General features: G+C 40.1%; 1 protein-coding gene across 5 annotated transcripts in view; it reads left to right on the forward strand.

Annotated features, from left to right (window-relative positions):
* LOC132400848 (collagen alpha-1(XIX) chain-like) overlaps window positions 1–21,101 on the forward strand; it is a 109,262-nt gene extending 88,161 nt beyond the window's left edge. For 2 of the 5 annotated variants that reach the window (XM_059982290.1, XM_059982294.1), the window contains 3 exons: window positions 1,196–1,339; window positions 13,299–13,376; window positions 17,045–21,101. In XM_059982290.1, the coding sequence (XP_059838273.1) occupies window positions 1,196–1,339; window positions 13,299–13,376; window positions 17,045–17,181 (359 nt within the window). In that variant the 3' untranslated portion in view covers window positions 17,182–21,101. Of the gene's footprint in view, window positions 1–1,195; window positions 1,340–10,258; window positions 10,771–13,298; window positions 13,377–13,778; window positions 14,064–17,044 lie in introns of those variants that run through there. The other 3 variants (XM_059982291.1, XM_059982293.1, XM_059982296.1) reach the window with 3 other exon arrangements.
* Window positions 21,102–27,172: the final 6,071 nt, after the last annotated feature.

Genomic DNA, 27,172 nt, shown 5'->3' on the forward strand with positions numbered 1-27,172 from the left:
AAGAAACCAGAGCATCTGGTGAAACCCAACCAGTGACAGAGAGAACCTGAGAGTCAGGATTAAACCATGGTCTCTGACGCTATAATGCAGCAGCCCCAATAGCTGCACCACTGTACTTCCCACATTTGTGTTCTGTGCTCCTGTAGGTAACAGTGATCTGAGTCTAGAGCACATTAATACTGTCTAAATAATTTTATTAATGTAAGGCACAACAGTTACATGAAACCTTACAAACATTGCTAAGGAGTACAATATAGAAACAATGTGACGAGATCCGTCTTCAATGAAATTTAAAGGATCTTTTTGTCAGTGATGTTTTCTTTAAGTGCCTTCTGAATGCCAGCATAAGGTTGTATTGAAATTTCTTTGATGCTTTAATTCTGCTTGATGGTAGAAATTCACTGTGATTGAAACAAAACATTGTACTGCAGCACCAGTTTCTTGCAGTCTCTCAATGAATATTGATTAAACTTTGAGGATGGTTGTCCAGTTGATTGTGGTTCAGTTCATCTCAGTAAATGTTCATGATTCTAGTTTGCATGCTAAACACATCTGATTGCCAATGCTATAAAAATGCATGCATGCAATGATTGAAAACAGTAATATAATCAAGGACTTTGGAAGGTTTCTGAAGAACATTGTGTCTCCAGAGAGATTACAAGGCAATAATCTAATCAGGTGATTTCAGTAATTTATATTGGACAACTCAAAATGATTCAAAGATGCTAATCCAATTCAGAAAGTGCATTCATAAACTACATCAGCAAAATTTGTGTTTCTTGCTCCCTGAAGGATGGAGCACTCAAACTTCACCAAGATTAAATCCACGTGGTTCATCTAAATAAAAGTCAACATCCAATCACCATCTTTCAGTCAAACTTTTCCCCTCCCCTAAATTTCTCAGAATGGCCCAATGTCCTTTTCTGAGTCTATTTGCCCTATTGCCAAATAAATTGCCTTTCCTTCAAAGAAATTTCTATAATTTCACATGAGAAATAGTAGAAATCTCAAGACCTCTCCATAAGTGAGGGTCATGAATTTTGATAGAAAAGCTTAGAAAACATTGAAGGATAGATGTATTTAAGGAACTATTTAAGATTCAGCCACAATCAAAATGACAGGTCAGGGTCAACCTACAATTGAAACCTTTGATAAATATTAAATATTTTTTGTCCTCTTCCACTTTTCTTTCCAGAGAAATTTGCGCACTATGAACTGAAGTTCCCTGCTGCAATGTTGGCTGCTGAAGCCCAGTCAATTTTACAAGGGCCACCAGGAAAAGATGGGCTACCTGGACTACCAGGTCCTCGAGGAGAGCCTGGAGCACAAGGACCCAGAGGTAAGATTTACCTAAAATAATAAGGATGATTTCATTTATACGTGGCCTTATTCCTTTCTGAATTGTAATATTTTACAGTAAAAATAATCCTTGGCTTGCAAAAACTTGCATCACAGATAATTTGAAATTGATTTTACAATTTGACAAGCCACCTTCAGAAAGCACAGAGATTTCTGGTGGCAGAAATGAGAAAAGATAGAAAAAATGCAGAAGCAAGTTAATGGAAAACTACTTAATATAATTATATGAAGTTTCATCACTTCAAACTATTCCATTTGGTAAGGTCACGTTATGCATACAGTGTGTGACTAGTAAAAGGCAAAATCATTTTCTCAAAGCTCCAGTGTAGAGTTCTGAGGAATGCAATGAAAGTCTTGGGAATATTGTAAACAAATAGATCATGGAGAGTTCTTGCTTTATATGGAGCATTTAATTTAATTTAAACACAAAAAGTTCTACTTTGATATTCTAAATAAAGTAGAACTACTGTACTGTATATAGTTTAGTCACATATTTTATTCATAATTTCAAATTTGTATTTTTCAAATCACAAATTAACCATGAAAGTAATCAACTACACAGATAAGGGACAAAGGATTATACAGTTTATTCCATGAGTCTTCAGGTTGTTAAGATAAATATTAATATGGAAATGGTATCAAAAGGGTTTAGAGATGAAAGAGTTCAGAAGTTACAGGGGACAGAATACTAAATGAAATAAGTGATGAATTCAGCATTTGGTCTTTGCTCTCAGCTGTTAAGGCAATTAGTGTAATCACCCTTCCAAAAACTCCAAGACTTTTTATCTCCTTTCTCTTTTAAGATGCTTCTTAAAATCTTTGATCAAATAGTAGATCTTTTACCCTAATAAAAGTTCAGTACCTCCTTAGGATGCCAAGCGTGCAATGTAATGCACATGGATACTAAATGTGTAAACAGAGAAGCCAAATGAATGTAAGTAGGAATTGGAGTAATGATGCTCATACATTATAAAAGGTGTCTAGGAATGATCCCAGAGTACAAAATCGGACTGCAAAGACTTGCATAGTTGTATGGTAAGGTGAAATGGGATAGGAACAGGCTGTAACTCTGTACCTCAGAGAGATGAACCCGGAAAACTGAAGACAAACAAGAAGTAAAGGAAACCATTTTTTTCCAAGAATGAGCATTTTAGCAGGCTCACTGCCGTATCTGTGAGGCTGGAGCTGTAAGTGACAGACTGTCTAATCTCCAAGTTAAACTAGTCAGAAACATATTCAAAGTAACACCCAGTGGCAACTCAAACACCTTTCCTAGATTCAAGAAGTGGCAAGAATAGATGGTGCAGGAACATTAATGCATTCAAATTCTGGAAGACAATATCTGAACTGTGGAACAAGCAGCAAAATCTAGAAAGGGGAAAAGGAAGAAAATAAACACAAGCGATTCTGCAGATGCAGGAAATCCAGAGTAACACACACAAAAAGCTGAAGGAACTGAGCAGGTCAGGCAGCATCCATGGAGAGGAACAAAGAGTTTCCCGGGGAGACCCTTAATTAGGACCTCCTGATGGAATGGCTTGGCCCTAAACATTGGCTCTTTGTAGAATCAAAAACTGCACACAAGAAGATGGACAAGCAACCAATATGAAAAAGGCAACAAACTGGAAATACAGAAAGAAAATAATAATAATAATAATAATAATAATAATAATAATAATAAGCAAGGAATATATATCAAGAACATGAAATGAAGAGTCCTTGAAAATGAGTCCATCCATAGGTTATGGAAACAGTTCAGTTTTAGGGTGAATGAAGTTGCTCCCTCACATTCAAGAGCCTGATGGTTGAGGATCCTGGTGCTGTGGGTCCTGAGGTTCCTGTACCTCTTTCCTGATGACAGCTGTGAGAAGAAAGCATAGCCTGGATGGTGGGGCCATGATGATGGATGGATGCTGCTTTCCTGTGACAGCGCTCCTTGTAGATGTACTCAATGGTGAGGAAGTCTTCTTCTGTGATGGTCTAGCCTGTATCCACTACACTAAGTGTGGCCTCACCAGCATCGTGCACAATTGCAATATCACTTGCCATAAGACATAGGAGCAGAATTAGGCTATTGAGCTCATCGAGTCCCTCCACCATTCCATCATGGCTGATCACGGATCAGACTCAACCACATACACCTGGCTTCTCGCCATATACTTTGATGTCCTGACCGATGAGGAACTATCAACGTCCACCTTAAATATATCCACAGACTGGGCTTCCACCACAGTCTGTGGCAGAGCATTACACAAATTCACTACTCTCTGGCTAAAAAAACATCCTCCCCTTACCTCAGTTCTAAAAGGTCGCTCCTCAGTTTTGTGGTTGTGCCCTCTAGTTCTGGATACCCCCACCATAGGAAACATCCTCTCCATATTCACCCTAAATAGTCTTTTCAATATTCAGTAGGTTTCAATGAGATCCCCCCACATTCTTCTAAATTCCAGTGAGCACAGGCCCAAAGCTGCCAAATGCTCCTCATATGTTAACCTCTTCATTCCTAGAATCATCCACATGAACCTCCTCTGGATTCTGTCCAATGACAGAACATCCTTTCTGAGAGATGATGCCCAAAACTGTCGGCAGTACTCCAAGTGCAGCCTGACTAGTGTCTTATAAAGGCTCAGCATTATCTCCTTGCGTTTATCTTTTATTCCACCTGAAATAAATGCCAACATTTGAGTTTGCCAAGCATTTTTTTCCTTTGTAATAGCAAAATCACTCACTCCTGCTCCCTGACACTCATGAAACTCTGGCACACTTTTAGTGTCTTCCACAGTGAAGTCTAATGCAAAAGTACCCATTCAGTTCATCTGCCATTTCTTTGTCCCCCATTACTATCTCACCAGCATCATTTTCCAATGGTCCAATATCAACTCTCACCTCCCTTTTACTCTTTATGTAACTGAAAAACTTTTTGGTATCCTGCTACATACTGTTGGCTAGTCTGCCTTCATACTTCATCTTTTCCCTTCTTATAGCTTTTTCAGTTGCCTTTTGTGTGGTGTAAAGAGCTTTGCAATCATCCAATTTCCCACTTCCCTTTGCTATCTTGTATGCCCTTTCCATGGCTTTTATGCAATCCTTAACTACCTTTGCCATTTGAGAATTTTTTCTTCTGTCGGACATATCTATCCTGCACCTTGTGAACTATTCCAGAAACTCCAGCTATCTCTGCTCTGCCATCATCCTGCCAGTATCCTCCTCCAATCCACCTGGGCAAGCTCCCGTCTTAAACCTCTGTAATTCCCTTTATTCCATTGCGATACTGATACATGTTACTTGAGCTTCTCACTCTCAAATTGCAGTATGTATTCAATTATATTATGATCACTGCCTCTTAAGGGTTCCTTTACATAAACTCCATAATAAGATCTGGGTTATTACACAATACCCAATCTAAGATAGCCTTTCCCCAAGTAAGCTCAAGCACATGCTTTTCTAAAAAGCCATCTCATAGACTTTCAACAAATTCACTCTTTTGCGATCTGACACCAACTTAATCTTTCCAATACCCTTGCATATTGAAATCCCCCATTACAATTGTGGCATTACCCTACATTACGCTTATTATGCCTTTTCCAGCTCCCTTTGCAATCTCAACCCCACATTTTGGCTACTATTTGGAGACCTATACATGATTCCCATAACGTTTTTTTTACCCTGGCTGTAACGTTCTCCTTCGCGTGTAACGAAACGCCGAATTAAACGTCGAGATAAACCACAGTCAATAAGAACCAGATCGCAGTAAGATTAACCATTTACTGTTCACTCTTCACATTAACATATGGTGAAAACTGTTGATAAAACAATACAAGATTGATACAGTATTTGTTCCTTCCTTAATATCACATTTCAATTGTAAATACCTGTAAAGGTGACTATAACAACATTACACTAAGGTGCAGTATACAGGCAGAGTTTACCTGCCCCATTGACTACTTTAAATACACTTCCATGCAAACTATCCGCAACTCTTTAACTAACGAAAGCATAAACATTATCGACCGTCGTTACTTCTAACAGGATCGGCATTAACATCTTAGTTCAATATATCGATTATCTATTAACTTACAGCGTTGCTCTCACTGTGATTTCTAGTGCCTGCAAAACAACTTCTGCTCAGGTGTGCCTCGTGGTGAGCCCCCACCCTCGCGCTAATTTCAAACCGGTACTTTCCCACAAGACGCGGCGAAACCGGATGTGACGTCATCGCATGCCGATATATTTTACATGCAATGAATATACTTTAAACACTTCTAATTCTAACTAGAAAATACTATCGAATGAATTACTAAGCAAAAATATTATAAACTAAATAACTGTCGTAAAGACAGCACACTGGCAATTTCTTACCTTCACCTACAAAGATTTAGCATTCTCTGACCTTATGTCTCCATTTTCTAAAGATGTAATTCCAACAGCACACCACCGCCTATGCCTTTCTGCCTGTCCTCTCAATGCAAAGTTCTGTATATCCTTTGATGTTAAACTCCCAACTATGGCCTTCTTTCAGCCACGACTCAGTGATGCCCACAAACTCATACTGACCAACCTCTAACTGCGACACAAGTTTATCCACCTTATTCTGAATACTACATGTATTTAAATACAGCACCTTCAGTCCTGTATTCTTTGTCCTTTTGAATTTTGCCTCTGTGATACAATGTTTGGGCTGCATTTGTACACTATCATTGGCTTGTTTCTCCTTACATTCATGTTACATCCTTCATCTACTTGTAAACCTGCTGGCTGATTCTCAGCTCTATCATACTGGTTCCCATTCCCCTGCCATATTAGGTTAAACCACTCCCAACAGCTCTAGTAAACCTGCCCACAGGGATATTGGTCCCACTCAGATACAAGTACAACCCCTCCCTTTTGTACAGGTCCCACCTGTCCCAGAAGGGGTCCCGATTATCCAGAAATCTGAATCTCTGACTGCTGCTCCAATTTTTCAACCACACATTTATCTGCCATTAGATTCTATTCCTATCCTCACTCTCAAGTGGTAAAGGCAGCAATCCTGAGATTACTACCCTTTAGGTCCTGCTTCATAATTTCCTTCCTAACTCCCTGTATTTTTTCAGGACCTCCTCCCTTTTTCTACCTATGTCATTGGTAGCAATATGCACCACAATTCCTGGCTACTCACCCTCCCTTTAAAGGATATCGTGGATGCCTTCAGAAACATCATGGATCCTGGACCTGGGAGGCTAACTACCATCTGTGTTTCCATTGTATCCACAGAATCGCCTTTCTGTCCCTCTGACTATAGAGTCCCCTGTCACTGCTGTCATCCTCTTCAGTTCCCTACCCTTTTGAGCGACAGGGCCATACTCAGTGCAAGCGGCACAGCTGCTGTTGCTTTCTCCAGATAGGTCATCCCCCTCCCACAATACTCAAAATGGAGTACTTGTTGAGAGAGATGGCCAGAGGGGTGCTCTCCACTATCTGATGTTCTTTCTTCCCTCTCCTGACAATCACCCATGTACCTGCCTGTCTCTTCTAGCCTTGGGGTGACTAGCTCCCTGTAGCTATCACTGATTTACTTTCCCTAACAAGCTGAAGGTCATCAAGCTGCATCTCCAGTTCTCTAACATGTTCTCGAAGGAGCTGCATCTCGATGCAGTTGTGGCCATCGGAGAGACTGAAAATTCCCCCCATTCTCCCAAGAGTTAATAAAAAATAAGAAATAACTGATAAGGAATGAATTTACCTACTTACCTTGCCTCCACCTGTTTTCACTGAAGCCCTGTTGGGCCTTACTACTCTGACTCAGACTACTCCAATAACCACCACTTCCATAATGACCACTCCTCTAGATGGTACCTCTCTCTTATAGAGACTGGGATTTTAAAGCTCTTCGCCAGACCTGTGCAGGGATTGCTTCTGTTGCATTTGCATAGTACTCCAATCAACAACTCCTGTAGAAAAACTTCCTGCTTTTTAAAGCCCTTCACTGGACCTGTGCAGGGATTGCTTCTGTTGCATCTGCACAGTACTCCAATCAACTTATATATTCAGTGCTCTGACTGATGAAAGTCAAGATAGCAAACAGCTTCTTGACCACCCTGTCTACCTGTGACACCATTTAGAATGCAGTGGGTCTCTCTGTTCTGCAATATTTTCCACAGTTCGACTATTCACTATGCCCTATCATAGCTTGACTTCCAAATGTGCCAAACCTCTCACTTTTTTGAGTTGAAAATCATTTGCAGTTCTTGCCCCAAGCATTTGGATCGACAGCCTGTTTAGGAGGGCATTTGGGTAAACAGAGTCTGATTTAGAGGAGTCAGCATGGGTTTGTTGTGTGGGAAGTCATGCTTGACAAATCTTTCAGTGTTATTTGAAGAGGTAATCAAAAGAATAGATGACCGTAGCACAGTGGATGTTGTCTATTTGGACTTTGGCAAGGCTTTTGAAAAAGGTCTTGCATGGCAGCTGGATTGGAAGGTTAGATCCCATAGAATCCAAGGAAAGCTAGTAAGGGTGAATTGAAAATTGGCTCGGAGTTAGGAAGCAGATGGAAGTAGTTGAAGTTTGGTTCTCAGATTGGAGATTAGTAACTGGTGTGCTACAGGGGTTGGTGTTTGGACCTTTGTTATTTGTCATTTATATAAATGATATTTGTATGTAAATATTCCCAATCACAAACAAGAGAAAATCTGCAGATGCTGGATATCCAAGCGCACACACAAAATGCTGGAGGAACTCAGCAGGCCAGGCAGCGTCTGTGGAAAAAAAGTACAGTTCTGTGCCAAAGGGTCACAGCCCAAAATTTTTACTGTAATTTTTTCCATAGATGCTGCGTGACCTGCTGAATTCCTCTAGCATTTTTTGTGTGTTGCATCTAAATGTTCTAGGCTTGATCAGCAAATTTGCATATGGCACACTATTAAGAGCTGTTATTGTAGTTTACAGGGAGATCTTGATCAGCTAGGGAGTGGACTATGGAGTGGCAATAGGATTTAATACAAATAAGTGTTGGGTGATACATTTTGGAAAGTCAAACCAGAGTAGGACTTATACGATTTAAGATGGTGCTGGCAATGGCCAGTGACAACTTATCAGCAGAAAAATACAAAACAAAGAAAACTACTAAACACTTTATTCATAACATTTTATTGATAATGATCACTGCTAACAAGTGAGGCTAGGTGAGTTGAGGTGGAGGTGGGAGAATGCAGAGGCGAAGGCGAGGCATAGTGGAGGCGGAAATGGGGAAGTCTCAATGTCCAAGCGCCAGGCTGAATTGGAAAGGTCAAGTACAGGCCAAATTATGGTGGAAGGTTCAAGCCCCAGAATGGTCCGAGAGTGAGGGACAACCTGATGTTTGGATGATTTAAGCATGGGGTCAGGGTGTCAGGGGCGATGGGCAGGCCAGTTCTGCTTACTTTTCTGTGACGTTTACTTGGCTCTGCAGTGGCCTGCGGCCTGTTCTAGCTGCAGTGATGCCTGGCTTTGCATCTTTCTGAATGCTATTCACCTTCTTTTATTGTTTGCATGATTTTCTTCCTGTGTTTTGGGTGTTTGATTGTCTTTTTTAATGGGTTCTTTTGAGGTTTCTTTGTTTTGTGGCTGCCTGTAAGAAGACAAATCTTAAGGTTGTGTAATGTAAACATACTTAGATAATAAAAGTTCTTTGTACTTTCAATTTTGAATGGTAGGGCACAAGAGAGTGCAATGGAAAAGAGGGAACTGGGAGTACAAGTGCATAGTTCATTGAAGCAGCATCACAGTTAGATCGGATGACAAAAAAAGGCATTAAGTGTGCTGGCCTTAATTAATCAGGGCATTAAGGTGCAGGAGTTAGAGTGCAGTTATACTGTGTACAATATTGGTCATCCTGTTTGATGCACCATCAATAACTCTCTGAGACATGAGGTGAGATATCGGCTTTTATTGACTGGAAGAAAGAACAAGCAGTAGTTGACCACCATACTACATCCTGGAGACTGAGAGCAGGGCTCAGGCCTCAATCGCCTTTATACCGGGACCTGTGGGAGGAGCCACGGTCAGTGGGAGGAACCACAGGAGCAGTCAACAGGGGGCGTGTCCAGACAGGTATATGTAGTTCACCACATGGTTATATTAAAAAAAACATGGTTAAGCTGCAAACAGTGAAAAGAAGGATGCTGCCAGGACTAGAGGATGTGTGTTATTATTGGCCAGGCTAAGTCTTTCTCTCCTTGGAACAAAGGAAAATGAGGGGTGACCTTATAGAAGTGTTTAAAATTATGAGAAGCATAGATAAGATGGATGATAACAGTCTATTCCCCAGAGTAAGGGAGTCCAAAACTAGGGAACATATTTTTAGGGTGAGAGGAGAAAGATTTAAAAGGAACCTGAGTAACAACTGTTTCATACAGAGGGTGGTGAGTACAGGGAATGAGCTGCCAAAGGAAATGGTTGAGGCAGGTACAATTGTATCATTTGAAAAGCACTTAGTTAGAGACATGGAGTGGAGGATCTTGGGGGGTATGAATAGAATGCAGGAAATTGGGACTAGCTAGATAGGCAATGTGGTCAGCATGGAGATGATGGCTCGAATGGCCTGTATTCATGCTGTAATACTCTTTGATTCTGTGACTCTATTCAAAACAAAATATTTCCTCCACATTATAGAATAGATTACAGGCAACAGTATAAGAAAAGCTGACTGTTCCCATTTGTGTTGTGATTTCCAATTTCTAACCTCTATCAGAAATTCTTTATATGTCCCCCAAGCATTAAAATTATACAAAAAATGTCCACCTCAGTAATTTTTGAAATATGCAAAACAATTTCTCTACATTGTGCCCTTCTTCATGATTTGTTAAATTAAATTTTGCGATTATGTTAGGTTTCTGTCTACTCCTTTGTGCATGAAAAATCATTTCTATTTCAATTTCAGGAAAGAAGGGCAAAATGAAAAGGAAGAATGATGAAACGAGTCCTTGATACATTTTTAATATTATATCAGGGAAGTGCTCTAGTACAAAGCCAATCTTCCAATTCAGTACTACTGAAAATACATTTGTTCTCCACCACCTGGACTACCCAAGACTGAAGAGCAGTGTTCAAGACTCTTGATAAATGACTGCATGCTGTGTTGATGCCTGAATTACATTTCTACCTCTTGGGATTTGTTTGTCCCATTTATTGAAAGAACCTGTTTTCCCCCTGGTTGGGGATCCCTGCCAAATCTTCAGCATTTATACTACCTGTTTGTGACACCAGAATATATTTTTATCTGAAGAAGAAATTCTAAAAATTATCACAAATACTCTGGATATCTCAAGGTGGTCATTTTTTTCATATCTTCAGAAACTTTGCTGTACATATTTTAATTTTTGTAGTAAATGGGATGAATTTTTCAACCTTGCCTCTTTGTCAGTTTCTTATGAAGTGATTCAGTCCACAACCTTTGCAACCAGTGTTTGAAGATCAGTAAGGAGTCACCAATCCTTCAGTGTAACTGATATATTCCAGTGCAAAACCTAATTATGTTGACTGTAGACAAGGTTTTCTACTTTAAGTATTGCAGAACTTACTTCTCATGTAATAAAATTGGAAATTCAGCAGAACAACATGGAATACACACATCTCATTATTTTAATTAGAAAATATTTCATAAGTACTGTGCAGAAAATCTGCTCAGTTCTCTTAGGTAGAGTCTTACTGTACTCAACATGGAATCAGAGCCCTTCAGCTCACTACACTGAGTGGTCACTTTATTAGGTAGAGGATGTACCTAACAAAGGTATGTCCTGTACCTAATACAGTGGCTACTGAGTGTACGTTCATGGTCTTCTGCTGCTGTAGCCCATTTACTTATGGATGTGCATTCAGAGATACTCTTCTGCTCACCACTGTTGAAACATATGGTTATTTGAGTTACTGTCTCCTTCATATCAGCTTGAACCAATCTGGCCATTCTCCTCTGACCTCTCTCATTAACAAGGAGTTTCTGCTCACAGAACTGATGCTCACCAGGTGTTGTATTTTCCTTTGTATTATTAACTGTAAACTCTAGAAAGTGAAATGCATGAAAATCCCAAGAGACTAGCAGTTTCTGAGATACTCAAACCACCCTATCTGACACCAACAATCATTCCACAGTCAAAGTCACTTAGATCACATTTCTTCTCCATTCTGGTGTTGGGTCTGAACAACTGGACCTCTTGACCATGTCTACATGCTTTTATGCATCCAGTTGCTGCCTCATGATTAGCTGTTTAGATGAGCAGGTGTACCTAATGAAGTGGCACAGACAGAATGTATCTGTGCCAACCATCAAGTGCCATCTGTATACATCTTGTAAACCACTTTGATGTCAATTGAACTGCAAGTCATTCAGTTTTGTCATTGGATCAAAGAAGCAGGAAAAAATAGAAGTCAAAGACTAAGTTTGATCTGCTTTACATTCTTCCCCATTGTAGCTCAGCAGTGACTTATCACAGGCTTATAAAGCCTTAGGTCTGCAGGAGGAAGAAAATGCCAAGAAAGGTAAAGATTGACAAATTTTAGAGCAGGATATTTATAAAAGAGATCCAATTAGCAATGGTTATAGCAACTGTCACAAAAAATAATGCAAAAAAAAAGCAAGACATGTTTTGACTAATATAGAGGGCCCACTGCACAAGATTGGAAAAAGCTGCATAAAATTGTAATCACAGACACTAGCTTCCTCAGCACCAAGCACACCTCAAAAGGCAATGCCTCAAAAAGGTAGCATCCATCATTATGGACCCCCATCACCCAGGACATGCCCTCTTCTCATCCCTACCATCAAAGAGGAATTATAGGAGCCTGAGGACACACAGTCAATGCTTCAGGAATAGCTGCTTCCCCTCTGCCATCAGATTTCTGAATGGACAATGAACCCGCATTCACCACCTCACTTTTTCTCCTCTTTTTGTATGACTTATAATTTTTTAAATATATATATATACATATATATACACACTTAATGTAACTTACATTTTTTATTATGCATTGCAATGTACTGCTCCTGCAAAATGACAGATTTCACAACTTAGGCCAGTCTTATTAAACCTTATTCTGATTCTGAGTGAAGAAGAACTCAGAGCCTGGTACTGAGGAAAGGATCACAAATCAAGTGACAATTGTGCCATAAGAAATGAGACAGAACTCATCTCAAAACAAACTGACAGTATTCAAGTCTCTTCAGCTTTGTCTTTCTGTCAGTTTCTTATGGAGTCAATCAGCCTACCAAGTGTTGCTTCAATATCATACAGGAGTTACCAGTCCTAAACATCACTGGATAATTAATAGCCATGTATGATTGTTCTAAACTTTGGTTTGTTTTAACTATTCACGCAGCCACCTTTTCTCTTTGAGATTAGGAGTTAATTGGAACAAATAAACAATTTAAAACAAGAAGAGTCTAGCCCAGGCAGTTCCAACGGTCATCCAACAGTTTATATATTCACATACTGGAATAACAGCAATAATTTGACCTCTTGCATGGTATCCCAACCAAAAAAGCAATCTTGCACATTCAGCGAGCTATAGTGAGCCTAGAATAGATTTGCAAAGTTCTGATTTATTAGAGGATAAATGCAAAAGAGTTTTATTGATCTAAAGAGGAGCACTATTTAAATATGTTTAAACACCTTTTACAACATTTAAAACAAATTTGGACAGGCACTTACATACAGTAGGAAGTGCATAGAGGATATGAGCCTAATGCACGCAAATAGGATTAGCATTGTCAGGATATGATGAGGTCAACTGAAAAAGTCTGTTTCTGTGCTAAACATTTCTATGATTCTGAGATTCTAACCAACGATAAATACAGTATAAAATGAAGTTATGAATCACCTATTCCTAACCTCCAAGGGTAGCAAAGTTGCCAAGTCATATGTGCTTAATGTACATTGGAATGCACACAATCTATTGATCTTAAATTCTGTGTTTATTCTGGACAGGCTACAGAGGTCAAAAAGGTGAAAGAGGCGAACCTGGCATCGAACTTCCTGGTGAGATCGGTCCACGGGGCCCCCCAGGTACAGAATAGCACTTTAAACCTTTGTTGTCTATTCCTCTCTACTCCTGAAATTGCTGACATTTTGGGAGGACAAATATTTGAATGGTGTTTCTCAACAATGGTTCCATACATACATCCATGCAGTCACATATTCTCCATGTATTCACTGTTTGGTTTAAATGCACAAACTGGTGTCACCTCTTCCCCACTCCCAGAGAAATAATAAATGCTTTTTTAGGGTCAGTCCCAGTCTAAGGCAAATCATAATTTCAACGAACAATCCAAAAGTACTGCAGATTCTGGAAATCTGAAATAAAGGAGAAATGGTGTAAACACTCAGCAGATCAGGCAGCATCTATGGAAAGAAAGACCAGAGTTTATGTTTCAGGACAATGAAAAGGCATTTTTTTATTTTCTACAGCAGCCTGCCAAATGTACTTGAAATATCACAAACAAGAGAAAATCTACAGATGCTGGAAATCCAAGCAACACAAACAAGATGCTGGATGAACTCAGCAGGCCAGGCAGCATCTATGGAAAGGAGTAAATTGATGAAGGGTCTCAGTCTGAAACATTGACTATGTCCTCCAGCATTTTGTGTGTGGTACTTAAAATATGCTTTAGAACATGTTGGTCTGTCTGGGTACCATATCTGATGCAGACGTTGGTGACCATGGTTTTCCATACAGATCAATCCCTTGTTCTTTGGATGACATCCATTTCCTCGATGTGTAGCCACCTGGCTTGGCTTTTGATGTACTTAAGCAGAGGTCTTCCTCTAGGTTTGCTCCCCTCGATCTTTCCAGAGAGTATGAGTTTTTCTCGTTCATCTTTCCACATGATGTATCCTAGGAATCTGAGTTGTCTTTCTCTTACTGTTGGTATGAGTGATCTAACTGCTTGGGCTCTTCTGAGAACTTCTTCATTTGATGTGTGTGTAGTCCATGATATTTTATCAGTCATTTGCAAAATGAAAATAAAGATGAGAAAATTAAAGAAACCAAAAAGATCAGAGCTTTAAAACATAGAACACAGAAAACCTATAGCACAATACAGGCCTTTCAGCCCACAATGCTGTGCCGAATATATACTTACTTTAGAAATTACCAAGGATTACCCATAGCCCTCTATTTTTCTAAGCTCCATGTACCTATCCAAGAGTCTCTTAAAAGGCCCTATTGTATCCGCCTCCACCACCATCACTGGCAGCCCATTCTATGCACTCACCACTCTCTGCGTAAAAAACTTACTCCTGACATCTCCTCTGTACCTACTTCCAAACGCCTTAAAGCTGTGCCCTCTCATGTTAGCGGTTTCAGCCCTGGGAAAAAGCCTCTGACTGAGGTTAGAAAGCATCATCTCCTGCTTCCCTTATGACTGGTACAGTTTTCTGCGGGCTATTGACTATCTGAGGAAGCTCCTCCCCGTCTGGGTTATATGTGTGGACTGCTCAGACAAAAAATGAGGGGGGGATTTCACTGGAACCTATCCAATATTGAAAGAGTAAATGTGAAAAAGATATTTCCAATAGTGGAAGAGTCTAGGGCCAGAGGACATAGCTTAAGAATACAGGGAAGTCCTTTTAGAACAAAGATGAGGAGGAATTTTTTTGGTTAGACACTAGTGAATCTGTGGAATTCAGGTGGCTGTGGAGGCCAAATCACTGAGTATATTTAAAGTGAAATTTAATAGGTTGCTGATTAGTAAGGCCATCAAAGGTTACAGGTAGAAGGCAGGAGAATGGGCTTGAGAGAAAAAAAAATAAATTACCATGATTGAATGGCAGAGCAGACTTGATGGGCTGATTGGCCTCATTCTGCTGCTTTGTTTTATGGTCTTATTTAGCCAAGGAGAACAAGTAGTAGCTCTGGTTGGATGCTCGTGAGCAAGGTCTCAAGGACCTAGAGGAGATAGCCCCAGCAGACACCCTAGTGAGGTTCGCAAATGATCTGGCTGTTTGAGCACAGGACCACATCACACCATGGAACACAGAGAACATGGAGAAAGTGTCCAGAGATTTACTGAAGAAGGTCAACTCATTGCACTCAGACCATCTGAAAGTGAACATCTGAGCCTTTCATACTAGCATAATCCATGGGGTAATGACCAGCCCTATGTAGAGACAGATGAGCGGATGCACCAGAACTCTGCTTCCAACAGTGGAGAAGCTGCAGAAGCAGGAGTGCAGTGATGTGTTGGAGGGGGGCACCAGAGACAGCCAATAGAAGGCAGGCACACTGCCGTGAAGTTACCACAATGAAGTGGAGAAGGAGATGGTGTACCAAACTCTGCCTCTTAGAATTTTATATTTCCCTACCATTGGCATAAGGTTCACTGGTTTGGAGCAGTGTATCTCTGCTACCTTTCTTAAATAAAAGAACATTAGTTATTTTCCATTCTTCTGAAATCTCATCAGTAGCAAACAAAAATGCAAAAATCCATTTAACATCTCACTTGCCTCCTATAGCAATCAAGGATAGATTGTGACTGGGTGTGGGGATTTATGGAGCCTTAATTACCTAGCACCTCCTCTTATCAAAACCGACCTGCTATAGATTATCCATGTTCCCCTTCCTAAACTCACTAAGTTCCCTGTCCTCCTGAGTGAAGAGAACTACTCATATAGCACGTCGCTCATATTGCCCATCTCCACTAGATTACCCCTTTAGTCTGAAAGGAACTCACATTTACCATGGTTATCCTCTTGCTCGGGATTTACTAATAGAATGTGTTTGGATTCTCCTTAATTTTACTTGCTAAGGATATTTCATTGCTCCATTTTGCCTTCCTGATTTATTCCCTAAATTCTTCTACACACTCAGTATTCCTCAAGAGACTTCCCAATTGCCCATGGCTTCTTTCTCCTAATCATTTTTGTATATAAGTGGGAGATCTTACATAAAGCCATTCAGTCCATTATGTCCGTGCCTGTTGAGGTAAAACATACACAGTTTAAAGTCATCTTTCAGCACATGGTCACTTCTCCAAAGTTATCATCCTAGTACTTCTAAAGCAGCTCAGACAACAGCCACCTGATATCCCCACTTAACTGTGCATGAGGGGTGCCAAGTGTTATCACGGCAATCTTGTTAATTTTATTGCAAAACCTAACCCCATATAGGCTGTTGTACTTCCTAGGTGATCAGCAAACTGATCCACAACTCTATCTGTTGAAGTCTCGACTCAAGTTACTGAGTTGCTTTGTCAAGCACCTTCTCTAACTTCTGGTAATGTCTCTCCCTTCCCAGTTTACATTTTCTCCATTCCCATTCTGGCTCTATTCTTAACTATTCTCCTCACCTATCACCTCTCTCTGATGTCCTTTCTCCCATGGTCAACTCTCTACATGAGCCCTTTACCTTTTCCACCTATCACCTTGTAGCTTCTCACTTCATCTCCCCTCCACCCACCTACCTTCCCCCTCACCTGGTTTTACCTGTCACCTGCCAATTTGGACTCCATTCCCTACCCCCACCTTCTTATCTTCTCCTGGCTTCTTCCCCCTTTCCTTCCAACTCTGATGAAGATTCTCAACCCAAAGTGTCGAACTGTTTATTCATTTCCATAGATGATACCTGACCTGATGAGTTCCTCCAGCTTTTTGTGTGTGTTGCTCAAGTTACTATTTCAGTTTGAATAGCCTGATGTGCAGACACCTGAGAATTATGTGAGCATTGTGTATTTCAGGTCTGCCGGGATTAGGAATCCCAGGTCCTCCAGGCCCACCAGGTCCACAAGGCATCAAAGGCCCTCCGGGAAGTGATGGAAGATGTGATGCCACAGACTGCTTCTTTCCTGCAAGTTTTACACAACCATCTGCATGATAGAAGTCTGGCATTAAACCAGAAATTATTTCAAGTGTGGCAGTTTTTGAACTGTTGGTTAACACACTTTAAAATTTAGTAGAGGAATCCAGTTCCAATTTTTGCAATTTGCAAAAACTGCATGGATAGTCACCTGTATGTAAATTGTGCAACTGGATCCACATTCAGTTATGGAGTCATGCACTCACAGCTTGATAAGTGAAGTTGAATTTATAACTCAGTTGAAAAGGTGTGCTGAGTATGAAACACACCAGCTGCTGTAGGTCTTCTACATTTACAAATCTGCCAATAGAATTGTTCTCCAATTCTATTTCATAAATAGTCTTTGAACACACTGAATACATATTTCCCACATAATGTGGTGATTTGATTCAAAAGGAGAGTTTTAGCTCCTTTCAAGTAAGGATTTCAGTAAGGAATAAATGTTATGAAATATGTGATGATTGCGATAAACATCCATCCCTATCCCATCTTGTGTGCTTCCTTGGATTCTTTGTGTAGGAGACCTTAGGTTCATTGTTCCAGTCCCCATAGTTTAAAATATTGATTCATCTCACAATACATCTCTTTCCCCACATTCTGAAAAAAAGGCTAATTTATTACCAATTTGTTAATTCCTATGAATTTGCTCGCATCATCTGAAAGATCAATTTCCATTATTGTTAAAACATATGAATAACTTCCATTTAAAGGCTCCAATTGGCAGTTTAAACTGATGAAACCATTTTATGAAAATATCAGACATGATGTTTACATTTACTGCATTACGGGCTAAATGTCCTGTGTGATTTTATTTCACTAATCTGCTTGAATAACAATTTGTAATTTTTATGTGATTTAGTCAAATAATTTACTGATGTTGTTATGAATACACATTACACAGTGATGTGATTTTACTGCTAATTGGATACTTTGCATGGCTATTGAGTAGTGCCACCTCACAACCTTTATTTGGGATGATTGGCTTTAATGAAGAGCCTCAAAAGAATAATAGTGAAACTGTGTGGCAATGTAGGTAGTTGTGATTCTTCTTTTATATTTTAATAGCATATACTTCAAATGGCAAAAGGCAAGAAGTCCTTATTTTAACATTATTGATAACCAACTTATTAAACATGTAATGTACTGGCACAGTTGGGGCCAGGAAGCAAAGGCCACCTTTAGAATGAACTGTGTGGAACAAATACTATTCCAAATGGTGCTATGTGTATATTTTGAATTTTTAATTTAATCATGGCAAAATTTAATTGTGAGCAACTTGTACTGCCAGCTTTTAAATACATATGTTGATTTAATTCAATTGTGATTAAAATTGGCAGATCTTATTTTTTATACATTGTAAAAGTGCTATTTTATTTTCATATACATGGGAATTGTTACTTTCTGTCAGAGTGCTGGACTGGTTGGTGTTATGCATGCACGATGTACACTACTGCAATTATTGCTTCAAATTTATTTATGCTGGATATTTTGACACTTTGAACCTTCTGTTTGTTTTATATCAACAATATAATTGATGAAATGTATATGTTGTAATTTAGAAAAAAATCTTATATGTTAGTTAAGAAATTACCTTCATCTGTTGCTGTGCACAGGTGGCAGTATTTTAATTAATGATGGTACAGCAGTATACTTAATGTGTATTATTAGTAGAAGTACCTCATCAGAAGAGCATTCCAACCTGGCTTGGTTTCTAAGCATAATTTTACTTTTTCTTTTGCAAATAAATGTGATACACAACAGGTCAAACATACTGTATAAAATAAAATTCACTATGATTGTCAAGCTATCCTAATGTAGGGAGAGAATACACAAATTGTCAGAAACATAAATATGTTAAAAGTGGAGCCATCTATGCAATACAACTGCAGTTTGACATACACATGAAGGTTAGGGATTGGGAAAGCTCTATCACAGAAATATTATAGGTAGGAGGGACTTAAGTGTTCTACAGTTAGAAAAATAAATATTATTGATACATTAAAATAAAAGAGAAAGTAGTAGAATATGAATGTAGAAATTCTACAACATTTAGTTCCAATTTCATGGTTTTTTTTGATTTTCTCCTGAAGTTTGATGGCTGAATTGGAACCTTGAATATGGTATTCAACATCCCTTTCTTCCTCCCATTCCTGGGTGGCGACCATGTGGATCCAATACAATACTTCCTCAGTATTGTTTAGATAAACAGTGCTAATTTCCAGCCAGTTCATTGGGTGTTATCAAGAGCACCTTTCACAAGATTAGTAGATAAAGTTAGAAATAATGTCATTTTAAATTGTCCTTTCATCAGACACTAATTGCTGACAGTGATTTTAGATTGAGGTTGTTAAATGCTCTTGTAAACGTATATGAAAATACTATTAAGTAGTTGCTGTTAATTTTCTTTAATTATAATTTTTTGCTGCAATTATGAACATGACTATATCTCAATCATTGGTCATAAAAGCAGAATAAATTGTGATGATATACATTGGCTGAGAAAAAAAGATACAAATTTTTGGATACATTTCACTTCAAAAATATTTAGAACTCAGTTTCAATGCATTGTAATTGTAATGAGAAAAAAGCATTTAACACTAATGATATGAAGCATTTTGTATCAGTTGATGATATTTGAAATACTTCATAACAAGAATATTGGTCTGTTTGTTTGGATTATTTGTAATTGATTTTGTCAATATGACAACAGATGATTGTATAAGTGAACAGGTTGATGGCAGATAGATATACTGTTTTAAACACAATGTCCTACCTCATTTGAGGAATGGTTTTTAATCTATGTATATTGAATTAATTATTGGTAGCATTAAATAGTTGATTCAACTGTCTTATTTTCTGATTTTGATTATTCTTCATTTTCACAGGAAATTCTCCAAATAACTCCTTGTTTTGTTTAATTCGTTTATTGCTCAGCACCTTTTTTTGTTTACTTTCCTAAGTTCTCCACTCTTTGGTGAAGATGCTAAGAACTAGAACAACAGTTAGTTGAGGATTATCCAGTATCTGACCTGAGTGTTGTTTTTCATTTCTGACCCTGATGCTGTTCAACAAGGGAGGAGCAATAAGCCTGCCTCAGACCTCACCCAAAATCATTCTTGCTTGATTAAGGGTAATTGGAAAACAATAAGGTATTAAGAACCCAGATTGATTTTGACCAGTATATCCCTGGGGAAGTGAAGCCTGAGATGATATCAGAATGTGACATGGGATAAAACAGGAGATTGTGCAGGGTTCCCCAGTATATCAGACAGTGTAACAGTGGAGAACATAGTTGAACTAATGTGGATCTTCTCAGGTGGAATTGTATATCCAAAAACTATATTAATTAAGCCTCTGATGCAAACTGGTTACTGACTCATTTCTTCACCTTAATTAATTTTATTTAAATTTTATTGTAATTTGACGGACATTTTCAATGATTATATCTTAACTTCTAATTTTTAATATTTTATTTGTTTGAATTATTTTAAGTTCTGTTCCACATTCTAATAAAGTATTAAATTGCTTTGTGCTCATTCCTTAGTCAATAATTTCTGTATTACCTGCTGTATTACCACTGAGAGAACAGGAGAGCATATAGTGTGAATAAAGGATTGTGGCAAAGTGTGATAATTTTTTGAAATCAAATGTTTAAACACTGAAATTGCTGATTTATTTAAGATGCTTCATACCCTTTTGTGCAGCATTAGCCTCCCTGTGTGTAATTGGAAAGGGAATAACAGATTTATCTTTCAATTGATCCTCACAATATTTTAATAATATACCCTGTTCTGATTGTATGCTGCTGGAGACTCTGTCAGGTGCAGATGAATTATGGCCAGCAAAAGGTTCTGTGTTCACATTTATGCCAATTTGAAAAAAAAAGATTTAAATTGATTTTGTGATATATGATGTGAACTAATGTTGGCTTATATACAGAGGGAAAGAAAATTATATTCTTATTACTTTATGATGTATGCAATTCATGATTAAATTGTGTATTGTCCATTTAAATAAATTGTCTATTGCTTTAAAGTCTGTGTCCTGGTCTAATATATGACATCACATCTACTTTCAGTTGAAAAGCAGGCTAGTCAACCAAACATCCCTAAGGGGTGTCTAGGCTATTTCCTACCACACTTCATGTTATGCTATCTTATAACTTTATATTTTCCAAGGAGGTTATGAATTGTTACTGGCAGTTCTGCTTGTTAACTTACTAACACACAGAGAGTAGAGAATAGCTGGAATGAGCTGCCAAAGGAAATGGTTGAGATGGGTGCAATTTGGCACCTGCCTGAGGATCTCTGCATTGATGTGTCAGAGCAGAGATGACAGACTCCGAACAACCACAGCCATCTTTGCCAATGGCATGTGGATAGGTACATGGAGAGGAGGAACTTGGAGAGTTATGGTCCAGTCTAGTTGGGAGAATGCTGTGATCAGCATGCACCAGTTGAGCCAAAAGGCCTCTTTCTGTGCTGTATTACTCTGTGACATTTCTTCCATCAAGTGGTCAAGAGTGTGGGAGAGGGGGGGTTGACTGGAATAGCTAAATCTCCAGCTATCCTTGCCCCTTTCCCAATTAGCCAATCCTGTTCGTTCTGTCCCCAGTAGTTCACACATTTGGCTCTCCCATTCTGCAGTTCTTGAGAATTTACCATTTACCCAACAGTAAAACAAATGCTTGCTTGGCTTGTCAAAACAAGCCCTTAGTTAATCTGCTCTACTGGTTTATAACTCATAAAATTAAGGAATCTAGAGAAAGGCATGCCAAACAGTTTCATTTATTTTTACCCACACTGTTACATCAATTTGTAACAGCAGAATGACCCCAAAAGACCCAAGGGACAGTTTGGGGTGCCCTAAAATAATGCCTGGGTTAGTGTGAGCAGGTGCACTACACCCTGCACAGGCAAATTTAAACCCTCAGTTTGGCTTTGCTGGGAGTTGTGCAGGTTGGATTTGACAGGAACCAAATTAGGCCATTCAGCCCACCAAATCCACTCTGTCATTTCATCATAGCTGATCCCAGGTCCCATTCAACACTATACACCTGTACTCTCACTGTATCCCTTGAGGCCCTGACCAATCAGCAATCTATCAACTTCTGCTCTAAATATACCCACAGACTTGGCCTCCACCACAGTCTGTGGCAGAGCATTCTACAGATTCACTACTCTTTGGCTAAAACAAATTCCTCCTTACTTCTGATCTAAAAGGTCACCCTTCAATTTTGAGGCTGAGCCCTCTAGTTCAGGATACCCCCCAACAGAGGAAACATCTACTCCACATGCATCTGATCTAGTCCTTTAAAAATTCGGTAGGTTTCAATGAGATCCTCATGCATTCTTCTAATTTCCAGTGATTACAGTCCCAAACCTGCCAGACACTCCTCATATGTTAACCCTTTCATTTCAGGAATCATCCTTGGGAACTTCCTCTGGACTCTCTCCAATGACAACACATCCTTTCTGAGATAAGGGCCCCAAAACCCAAGACACTACTCCAAATGCACCTTGACTAGTGTCTTATAAAGCTTCATGTTTTTATATTCAGTTTTTTTTTCTATTCTCCTTGAAGTAAGTGCCAACATTGCATTTGCTTTCTTTACCATTGACTCAACCTGTGATTTAACCTACTGGGAGTCTTGCATGAGGACTTCCGAATCCCTCTACCTCTGATGTTTGAATTTTTTCTCATTTGGATAACAGTCTGCATTATTTTAATATGCATTATCATACATTTCCCAACGTTAACAAGTGTATCATGGAGAAAGCCTCTGTATATTTGTAAATTTTTGTACGGTTGTTTTCATTTGTCTCTTTGTAAATACTTTTTTTCTTCACAACTTTTGGACAGTTTTTGCTCTTTTTTTTAACCTGTCACTAAACAAATTCCTTGCACTAATGTGCTGTTGCAGCTGACCATCTGTGTTTTTTCAACCTTGTCAGGTATACTTACCCACACCTGATAGCGAGGTGTGACAACCAAACACATCTTTACCTTCCCCTCCACTTTCCACAGGGATCATTCTTTATCCCCTTGTTTGTTCATCCTTCTCCACTAATCTCCTTCCTGGCCCTTATCCCTGTAAGCGGAAGAATGCTACACTTGACTGTTCACCTCCTCCCTCATCTTCATTCAGAGCCTCAAACAGTTCTTCCAGATGAGGTAAAACTTCACCTGCGAATCTGTTGGGATCGTCTACTGTATCCAATGTTCCTGATGTGGCCTCCTCTACATTGATGTGACCCGGCATAGACTTGGGAACCACTTTGTGGAGCACCCTTGCTCCATTACAAGTACGATTTCCCGGTGGCCAACCATTTTAAATCCAATCCCCATTCCAATTCTGACATGTCGATCTATTGCCACCTGTACTGACACGATGAGGCCACTCTCAGGCTCGAGGAGCAACACCTCATATTTTGTCTGAGTAGCTGCCAACCTGATGGCATGAACATTGATTTCTTTAACTTCCAGTAATATTTTCCTCCTCTCTGTTCCTTCTTCTTCCATTCCCCATTAAGTCTCCACTGTTAACTCTACTCTTCTCATCATCTGTCTATCCTCATTATCTTTTTCCTTCCCTTTCTCCCGTAGTCCACTTTCCTAAACTATCAAATTCCTTTTTCTTCAGCCTTTTACCTTTTCCACCTGTCACCTCCCATCCATTACCTAAACATCCGTTCCCTCCAGCACTAGCGTACACCGATGGCACTCTATATTTTCAACCAAATTCACCATAATTTGGTGAAACAAGGACACCTCTTTCTCCCTTATTAGGGAAAGAGAGAGCCTGTGGTATGTTGAATACTGGTTGAATGAGTAGTCTTTGGGGTACTGCAAGCCTGTGTCTTTGCTGCACGCTTGAGTGCTCTGTGGTGGGTGCCGATGCTTTTTTTCCACTGGTGGGGGTGAGAATCGTTGTTTTGCTGCTGCTTACATGTAGGGGGACTGGGGGGGGCTATGGGGCCATTCATTCTTTGGGGGCACTCCTCTGTTTTTGTGGATGGATGCAAAGAAAAAGGATTTCAGGATGTATATTGTGTATATTTCTCGGACATGAAAAGTACCTTTGAAACATTGAAACCTTTGAATTACTCACCGCTGCTAATCTGACAGCATCTCCCAAACATGTCACCTCCATACCAAGAGGGACAATGGCACCACTTCTGTGGGAATACCTCAGGTTCCTCTCCAAGTTGTAGTCGATCCTGATTTGGAAATACGTCAGTAATCGCTCACTGTTGCTGAGTCCAACTCAAATTTCTTACTCAGCATTGATTTTGATACCACCTCACCAAGAAGGACTGTGGTGGTTCCATGCCACTTTGTCAAGGAGAATTTTGATTACTGGTACTGCCAGCAATACCCTGATCCCCAAAAGTGAATAAATACTGAATAGCCAAACAATTTTTCTGAGCAATTTTAAGTATATTGACAGGTTATTACTGGATCGTACAATCATTTCACCATCGGCTATCTGAAAAAGACTACAAGGACTCCAGATGGAGCTGAAGCAAGAAACCACAAAAGATCCTGTACTATTGTCAATAACTGTGGAGGAGGGGGAACTGCGCAGGCGCGAGTGACGTCAGCGTTGAGCGCGCACTTTAAAAGGCAGGACTTCTTTTCAGAGCAGGCAGCGGAGTCCGTGGAAGCAGAGTCCTGGGCTTTGGCTAAGTGGGCTTCGGCGTAAGGGGACTTCGGTAAGCCTGTGTGATTGCTCGCTGAGGGGAAGAAGGTAAGGTCGCTAGGTGCTTTTTAGACTTATTCTATAAATCTAGTTCAGGTATGGGGGAGACAGTCAGAGCAGTGGTGTGCTCCGTATGCAGTATGTGGGAAGTCAGGTCCCTGGTGACCACACCTGCAAGAGGAGCGTCCAGCTGCAGCTCCTATCAGACCGAGTTAGGGAGTTGGAGCTGGAGCTGGATGAACTACGGATCATTCGGGAGGTGGAGGCAGAGATAGATAGGAGTTATCAGGAGGTAGTCACACCAAAAAACCAAGAAGTAGACAGATGGGTGATGGTCCAGAGAGGCAGGGGGAGCAGGCAGAGAGAGCAGAGCACACCTGCGGCCATTCCCATTAACAATAAGTATACCGTACTGGATACTGTTGATGGGGTTGACCTACCAGGAATGAGTTGTAGTGGTCCTGCCTCTGGCACAGAGGTTGAACCCTCAACTAGAAAGGGGAGGAGGGAAGAGAAGAGAGCAATAGTTTTAGGGGTGTCTATAGTCAGGGGGGCAGATAGGAGATTTTGTGGGGCAGATCGGGAGTCTCGGATGGTATGTTGCCTCCCCGGTGCCAGGGTCTGGGACATCTCAGATCGGGTGCAGGCTATTCTTGAGAATGAGGGCATGAACCCAGATGTAGTGGTCCATGTAGGGACCAATGATGTAGGTAAGGTGAGTGAGGGGGTCCTGCTTAGAGAGTTCAGGGAGTTAGGAGGGAAGCTGAAAGGCAGGACCTCCAGGGTGACAATCTCGGGATTGCTACCTGTGCCACGTGCGAGTGAGGAGAAGAATAGAATGATTATGCCCAGTAATACGAGGCTGAGAGCATGGTGCAGGAAGGAAGGGTTCAGGTTTTTGGATAATTGGTCTTTGTTCCAGGGACATTGGGATCTGTTTTGAAGGGATGGTCTACATCTGAACTGGAGGGGTACTAACATTCTTGCAGGAATGTTTGCCAGTGCTGCTCGGGGGGGGGGGGGGTTTAAACGAGATGTGCAGGGGGCAGGGATCCAGATTACGAGAGAAGATGATATGATGAAGGATAAGGGACAGGTGGGGAATACACATTTCCCAAATATTAATTGTGTAAAGGAGAAAGGTGAGACAGAACATGTGTTGGAAAAGTTACATGTACAGAGGGTTTGTCAGAAGGAGCATGGGGTTAAATGTGTAGAAGGTTTGGGTGATCTTGAGAAGGTCATCAAAATTCAAGGTGCAATTAGCCCATTGGAAGTTCAAGGAGCTGGGTTAGGTACAATAGACAGTGTTTTAAGCAAAGAGAGGAGGAATGGGCTAAGAATTCTATACTTGAATGCGCGTAGTGTCAGAAATAAGACAGATGAGCTTGAAGCTCAGATGAAAATGGGGAACTACGATTTTGTTGGGATAACGGAGACATGGCTGCAAGGGGATCAAGCCTGGGAATTGAGTGTACCAGGTTATACAGGCTATCGTAGAGACAGAAATATGGGAAGAGGGGGTGGGGTGGCCCTGTTGGTGAGGAATGAGATTCAGTCCTTAGCAAAAGGTGACTTGGGAACAGGGGAAGTAGAGTCTGTGTGGATTGAGCTGAGGAACAGTAAGGGTAAAAAGACCCTAATGGGTGTTGTGTACAGGCCCTCAAACAGTAGTGTGGATATTGGGTACAAGTTGATTAGGGAGTTAACATTGGCATGTGCTAAAGGTAATGCAGTCGTTATGGGAGATTTCAAAATGCAGGTGAACTGGGAGAGTCAGGTAGGTGCTAGACCCCAGGATAGGGAGTTTGTGGAGTGTCTAAGGGATGTATTTTTGGAACAGCTTGTGCTTGAGCCAACCAGGAACAAGGCTATTTTGGACTAGGTGATGTGTAATGAACAGGAATTGATAAGTGATCTTGAAGTAAAGGAGCCATTAGGAAGTAGTGATCATAACATGATAAGTTTTTATCTACAATTTGAGAGGGATAAGGGCAGATCAGAGGTGTCAGTGTTGCAATTAAATAAAGGAGACTACGGAGCCATGAGGGAAGAGCTGGCCAAAGTTAAATGGGCGGATGCCCTGGCAGGAAAGACAGTGGATCAGCAGTGGCAGATATTCTTGGGCATAATACAAAAGATGCAAATGCAGTTCATTCCAATGAGAAAGAAGGATTCAAAGAGGGGGAAGGGGCCACAATGGTTGACAATGGAAGTCAGAGATTGTATAGCATTAAAGAAAAAGAAGTATAACAGTGCTAAGATGAGTGGGAATACAGATGATTGGGAAAGTTTTAAGGAACAGCA

The sequence above is a fragment of the Hypanus sabinus genome, chromosome 10, assembly GCF_030144855.1.
Source record: "Hypanus sabinus isolate sHypSab1 chromosome 10, sHypSab1.hap1, whole genome shotgun sequence".
Lineage (NCBI taxonomy): Eukaryota > Metazoa > Chordata > Chondrichthyes > Myliobatiformes > Dasyatidae > Hypanus > Hypanus sabinus.